This window comes from Dioscorea cayenensis, chromosome 4, assembly GCF_009730915.1.
Source record: "Dioscorea cayenensis subsp. rotundata cultivar TDr96_F1 chromosome 4, TDr96_F1_v2_PseudoChromosome.rev07_lg8_w22 25.fasta, whole genome shotgun sequence".
Taxonomy (NCBI): Eukaryota; Viridiplantae; Streptophyta; class Magnoliopsida; order Dioscoreales; family Dioscoreaceae; genus Dioscorea; species Dioscorea cayenensis.
Window position 1 is genome coordinate 6,897,188 of NC_052474.1, and position 7,184 is coordinate 6,904,371.

Sequence of the window (7,184 nt, forward strand, 5' to 3'; positions counted from 1 at the left end):
TCTCTAGAAGAAAATGACAGAACAAAACACAAATCAAATATTGGGCACTGGTCCCCTTCTTTTAATTCACTGCACACTCTCTTCCATACCTTCTTTTCCCTTTTATATATATATATATATATATATATATATAAAGCGACAAGCACCTCCTTCTCTGCATACTTATGTTGAATATGTTCACACTTCACATTTCATAGTCACATACGGTGAAAATGCTCTTTTTTTTTTTTGTTAATTTACTATATATTGGGTCTACGCTAAATCTTTTAGGAAAACAACCATATTTTTAATTTTTTTTAAAATTATATAAAAAAATTATTATTGTCTTTCATATATTATTTTAGGTACATTTAATAAATTTTATTTTCTCATATATTAATTTATTATGTATAAAAAAAATTTAGTTATTATTAAATTACTGTAATTGTTATACTATCTCTATATTTACATATTTCTTTGGCTGTGTTTTTCATCATTATAAATAATAATAATAATAATTAAAATCATAATAATAATAAAATCAGGTAGGACCATTAAAGCAAGTTGAACTACTCTACATCATTCAATGAACCTGAAGACGAATGCCGCCAAAGGATATCTCTATCAATCTTTGGTCTCTAGCAAAATGGGAAATGCTTTAGACGCCAAAATTTTGTTCGTATACTAACCCTACATTAATTTAATGCATGCAAATTTAGATAAAATTCTATACAATGCGCTAATCTCAAAATGTAACTCTAATGGTCAAAGATTTATGTTTAAATTTTTATTTTTTTAAAAAAATATGTGACAAACATATTTACAGTTTAAGCATGCGGACAAGAGGTAATAAAAGCCGCTCATGCACCCCCACTCAGCCAATGCGTGCAGGGATTGAGCTGCAAAACTACACTCATAGTCGGACTCTTAGGGGTAGTTTGGTTCATGGTAATGACATATTACCACGTAACGAGATTATCATGGTAATATGAGTGGGAATGTTATATAGTTGGGAATATTGCGGTAATTTAATATAACCATATTTCGTCGGGAACTCTTATTATCGGGAATAATTCATTACCACGTGTTTCGATTGTCACAGAATCAATTTGTTAAAATATAAAAAGCTTATAAGATTACCACAGAATCCAAGATAGACACCAAATTTCGGTGGTAATAGGATTATCACTTTCTAGAATATTTATAAGTTTGCAGAATTTGATATTACCATCCACATTACCACCCGTGCAGATACTCAAACGCGATAATATTTTTCGACACCACGTAACACGTGGTAACATTTCTATATTACCGCGAACCAAACGGCCCCTTAATGTCTCTGCATCTAGTGCGTTTTAAACATAATGCTATTTAACCAAAGGCTCTCTAATAATGATCGAGAATTCAAGATCAACAAATTGGTATAATGAATTTTATATTAATGAAAACTTATTAGTGATTCTGGTCTATATGAATGTGTACGATAAATTAGGTCAACCTTCAAAAATTTGGAATGGTGAAGAGATAGAGATGGAGACATATAGGAGATAGACTAGAGATGGTCTCCAATTAAACTTGGAACACATGGATATATAAAGCCAAGATTGAGTTCTTTAGCAGACGAAGAAAAATGTATGGATACAATCCAATGATTCCAATGTCATTAACTAATTACTGAGTAATGGATTGATTGATTTATTTATTTAATTTGTACGGCCTTGTCAATTCAATTGATGGTCTCATGCAATCCAATCTTGATCATGACTAATTAAGATCTTAACCATAAAATATACATGAGAGATTATTACCAGCACTGAAAGGAATGATCATAAGAGCTTAATTAATATATAGGAATGACCAAATTATATTACATGATATATATATATATATATATATATATATATCTAACCAATTAATTAATAATAACATCTCTCTCTCTCGCTCTCTCTCTCTCTCACTCATTTATGATAACCGAAAGAAACGGAAATTAACTAATTATCATAATACATCTGATCATCAAGGTAATTAATCTTCTTGTTCTTTTGACCTTAACTATTTGATTCATTTGCCATCAAAACCAAACCCTCCAACCTTTCTTTAATCCTCTTCTCTTCTAAACCAATTCTTGAAGATATTGCCTGAATTAATACATAGAATAATAGTAAGGTGATCATTTTATGAATACTAAACCATCATCATGAATTTTAAAACAAAAAATGAGAAAAGATTGAGAGAAATAATTACTTGAGAGTGAATAGTATGAATAATCTTGTCACCCACAGTGGAGAAATTGGCATTGATAACTTCAGCACCTTCTTCTTCTAAGATGCTAAAAACATGATGTAATTTTAAGCCCTTTTTTAATCCACTCAAAAGAACCACCTCCATTAAAACATCTTTGACTCTCACTTGGACTTCAAACTTATGATCATCATCAGTAACATCCATGTGAATTCCTTGTATGTTCACCCACAACACTTTTCTTTTTCTTTTCAAAGATTCAATCTTTCCTTGAAGTTTCTTAATGTAACTTGCGGCTTCTTCCAAGAGATCTCTTTGAGGTAATGCATCCTGCAAATTAATTAAGTATCATGTTACAAATTACTGTTCTATATATATATATATATATTCCATCATTTAACAACACACATGCATTAATTTATGCACTCACAGATACACAAATACATAAATCACTCATGCATGACATATGCACTCACATCTTCTCATTTCTGTTATATGTATTATACTCATGAATCTTATTAAAGCACCAAGGACTTATAATACCTTTGAGCCAGATGTTTGAGTTTTGGGAATCAAAAAGGAGAGTTGGGAATAAAGTCCCTTCATGAGTAGCCTCCTGTTTTTCTCAACTGTTTTTTTCTCTCCAGCTTTTTGTGCTTGCCTTCCCCCTTCCATCTGTGTGTGTGTGTATCTCTAAAGAAGGTACTCTAAAGAAGGAAAAACATAGCACAATTAGAAGGTACTCTAAAGAAGGAGAAACATAGCCAACAAGGGGGCCTTATATAGAAGAGAGAGAGAGAGAGAGAGAGAGAGAGAGAGAGAGAGAGAGAGAGACATATACCTAGAGATGAGAGCATTGGAGACAAAATAATAAGTTGTCTGGGCTTGCAAAATTGTCTCAATTTTTAGAAGGTATACGGTATACCATTGATGACCGCTATTAATTCTAACTTCTAAGTTGTCCGGCCATGTGACTTCTGTTTTTCGTGTGGGACTGGACTCTGGCGCACACACGCACACGCACACGCACGTACACACTTACACACGTAACGGAGACTAGAAATTGGACATGGGTACGGGTCTGGATCGGGTCCCAGGCTGAGAGCTAAAAAAATATAACCCATATATTCACTGATTTGGTGCAGTATTAAATCAGTGTTTTGATCCAAACCCCGACCCATTTGATTATCATTAAGCTCAGCAGCTAACCCGACCCTAAAAATAAATAATTTTTTTATGAAATAATTGAAATAACTAAATAAAACTACTACTACAACCCCTAAAATTTTTTCAAACATTTAAAAAAATACAATACAAGTATTATAAATGGTTCAAATAAATTCTATATAAATAAGTAGTAATATTATCAACAAATATTATATATATAATTATATATATTATAAATAATATATGATATATATATATATATATATATATTATTTATTTATTCGGCTCGGGTCGGGTCAAAATTCATCTGACCCAAACCCAGCCCGAAAATTTTATAAATAACACTAAACAATAAAGTGGGATACACGTTTTTTTTGTTGACAATTGTCCCACCATTATATCAACAGTAATTTTTTGAAGCTCAGCCATCGATACTGATTTACACGCCCCACCCCTCACAAAATTATATAAATTAAAAGCACTCGCCCATACATTCTTAACTTTTTTGTTACCTACGAATGTCCGCAGTTGAGGAATCTCCCATATATATATATATATATATATAATCAACTAAATGATGATAAATAATCTTACTTAATATTTTGTAAAGATCAAAATTAACATTAGGGAAAATGAATTCTAAGTCCTTGAATGATTCAAAACATCCCAGACATACCTTGGCATTTGAATTTCTCAGATAATCCCTCTTTTTCTAACAGTTTACTTTCAGATCAACGTCAATTTCAAATCCGGTTTATTACTATATTACATGACGTGAACCTCCCGTTTAAAATATCTAGTTTTCATATAACAATATATGTTTTCGTGTAACTACATAAGTTTTCACTTGCTATATAGTACTTTTTTTATTTAATATTTGATATTTGTATTTAATTTCTGATATTTTTTGTTTAATTTTATGTGTTTCCGCTTAAAAAAATTGAGGCGATTTATCGATATTAGTTATTTTTTTATGAAAGAAAGACAAAAAGACATCTGTCGAAAAAAATGAAAGATTTCTTGAGAATACCCAAATTTGACGGGATAATCCCGTCAAATTCCCGGCTATGAATGTGGACTTACAGTCCAATCTCTGCATTCACTAGGTGAGTGCGAAGGGGTTAAAATCAATTTTCTAATAATGGTAGTGTGTATGCGTGACTTGTCCATTGGGGAAAAGAAACAAGAACAAACGACAATATTAATATGAAAATTTAAATCATAAAAAAAAAATTCAAAGGAAAAATCTAAAGGATTGTGAAATGTTGGAACCTATCTACAAATAAGTGATGCCTCTAATGAAATTTAGTGAGTTGTTTAAAAAAAAATCAATGAGAAAAATTTGAAACGGAAGATATACCAAAGCACATAAAATAAACGTTGCATACACTACTTATGGTTGTACAACCAATTAAATTCAACTAATCGTGTTTTTTTTTTTAATACTCCTTATTTATAATCCGGTTCGCACTTGTTGATGTTGATGTTGTCCATTTAGTAGTTATCATGTTTAGAGCTCGAAAGAGAGACTAATAATTGAGTTTTTAAATGGTATGATCAAATGCAAGCACAATGAGGTTAAGTTAGACTTGTTTTCATTGTTATTATTTGGGTTTCTCACTTCCTTTTTTTGATGTCGTTTTTGTTTTGAATTATTCCTTTATCCGGTCATTATTAGAGCTTTTAATTTGTGAAAGTGAGCAATAACATCATGTTCACCTTTCCGGGTCAGATATTTCTTCCTCATAACTACCAACCATGGAAAGTAATTTTATCATATTAAATAAAAATTTTAAAAAATAAAAATAATTTATCCACTTTATCAAAAACCAAAACCACAAATAATTAAAAAAAAAAGTAAAAAACAGATGCTACATCCATGGGTAAATTGTAAAAGTAAAAACGACTTGTGGATGGAAAACATTGATTTAATAAAATAAAAATAAAAACATATGTAAAGACCTCCGTGGACTTCAACTTAAGTACAAAAAGATGCTACATCCATGGGTAAATTGTAAAAGTAAAAATAAATTCACATATTCACAATTAAGAGCATTAATGAAATCAACCATTCATTCATTCATCTATTCATTGTATGTGTGTGTGATATAATTTAGGGGACAATGGAGTGTGATACATCCTTATCAGATTAATGGTCAAACTAAGAAAACTTGTAGCATTATCATGCAAAGTCTAATTTGATTAACAATTGGCTTACCATTATTAAGCAACAAACTAAACAGCAAACACACACAAAAGCTAAGCAACAACCAAGAAACAACTAAGATGCAAAGAAAGGTATCAATCATAAAAAGCACGCATGCATGAAACCTTGAACCGGAACCGAACCGCCTAGGCAAGGTTCGGTTCGGTTCGGTTTCGGTTTCGGTTCGGTTCAACGGTTTCGGTTTGACGGTTCATACGGTTCAGTTTTTTTTTTAACTAAATAATTCAATAATTCAAATTAATTAACACAAAAATACAAGAACTAATTTAATACTAATATAAGCCCTTTGCAATCATAGATTTAACTCAAGCACTTTGCATTTAATGATAGTAGGTTCGGTTAAGTAGGTATACAGTATACCCAAGGTTTTCGATGTTTTTATTTATTTTTGTTGTTATTATTTTTTTAATGTTCATGTATGTTATTTGTTTTTTCTTTAGGAATTGTTTTTTTATCCTTTTTATTTCTAGTATACTTATATAAGTTGCATAGTTTACAAATTGAAAATCTTGGGAGTTTTATCTATATATTGGAATATCTATATATATATATATAAAAATGATCAACAAAATCAGGTAAATTGATATATACACACATATATTCATGTTTATTTTATTTTTATTTATTTATATATTTTTTTAATGATTCAAATGTTTTTACATGAGAGCATTTTACTCGAGTATATTTTTCATTTATATAAAATAAATATAATTTAATATGAACTACGTTAATTTTTGTAAGTTTTGAAATGGAAGATATATAAAAGTCAGGTCTTTATTTTTTTATATTAAATTATAAAAAAATAATATGGAAATCTACTAAAAAAATTTAATATTTAAGTACTTCTCGTTAATTAAATTGTTTTTAATAAATCCATATTTAATTTGTAACTAATAATTTGTGGCATAATCAATTAATTATAACTTATCCTCTTGCATGAGTATAAAAGTTTTTGCATAGCACAATACATATAAGTTGGACGAATGTCACAAATCGACCTAATCGACTAATCAAGTATTCGAATCGGGACCTAATCAATAATCAATTTGGTTAATATCTTTAATTAATTATTTAAAATATCTTTTAAACATGCAATTACTTAATTAATTACTAATTAATGATATTAACAAAATAAAAAAACCTAATCATAAATGAAGTTATTTATATAGTATGACATTATTCATATTATATTTATATAATATAATACTGAACTTTTTGTTTTGACCTTTGGTTGAACCAGTATGTAAGCTACGGTTGAATCACATATGGAATCCCTGGGTTCCAAGGTTTTTAAATTTTTGAAACCGAACCAAACCTTATATGAAGGTTCCGGGTTCCCGGTTTTAGGGACGATTACTGGTTTTTCCGGTTCCGGTTCCGGTTTTTAGGCCGGTTCGATTCGGGCTCACTCTGGTTTTCGGTTCAAAATGGCCACGCCTACATCATGCACATGAATTAAAAGAACGTAATCCAGCCGAAAATTTTGGTGGCTGTAGATATGTTTTTGCTAGAGACATGATCAAGGCCAAACTTAGCAAGAAGGAGCGATGGCCGGTGTAAACATACAAAC

General features: G+C 30.1%; 1 protein-coding gene across 1 annotated transcript; it reads right to left on the bottom strand.

Moving 5' to 3' along the window:
* Window positions 1–1,897: 1,897 nt before the first annotated feature.
* Window positions 1,898–2,851, bottom strand: LOC120259475 (transcription factor bHLH168-like). The gene is made up of 3 exons (XM_039267087.1): window positions 2,764–2,851; window positions 2,224–2,550; window positions 1,898–2,117 (listed from the first exon to the last, which is right to left on the bottom strand). Exons 1-3 carry the CDS (start codon window positions 2,824–2,826, stop codon window positions 2,028–2,030), a joined length of 480 nt encoding a protein of 159 aa, XP_039123021.1. The 5' UTR covers window positions 2,827–2,851; the 3' UTR covers window positions 1,898–2,027.
* Window positions 2,852–7,184: the final 4,333 nt, after the last annotated feature.

What these genes read in the sequence shown, in the direction of transcription:
- LOC120259475 (XM_039267087.1), bottom strand. Translation starts at nt 2,826, where the DNA reads ATGAAGGGACTTTATTCCCAACTCTCCTTTTTGATTCCCAAAACTCAA. An exon ending in CTCAAACATCTGGCTCAAAG is followed by an intron (nt 2,551 to 2,763) that starts GTATTATAAGTC and finishes ATTAATTTGCAG; the next exon opens with GATGCATTACCTCAAAGAGA. An exon ending in TTCATACTATTCACTCTCAA is followed by an intron (nt 2,118 to 2,223) that starts GTAATTATTTCT and finishes GTATTAATTCAG; the next exon opens with GCAATATCTTCAAGAATTGG.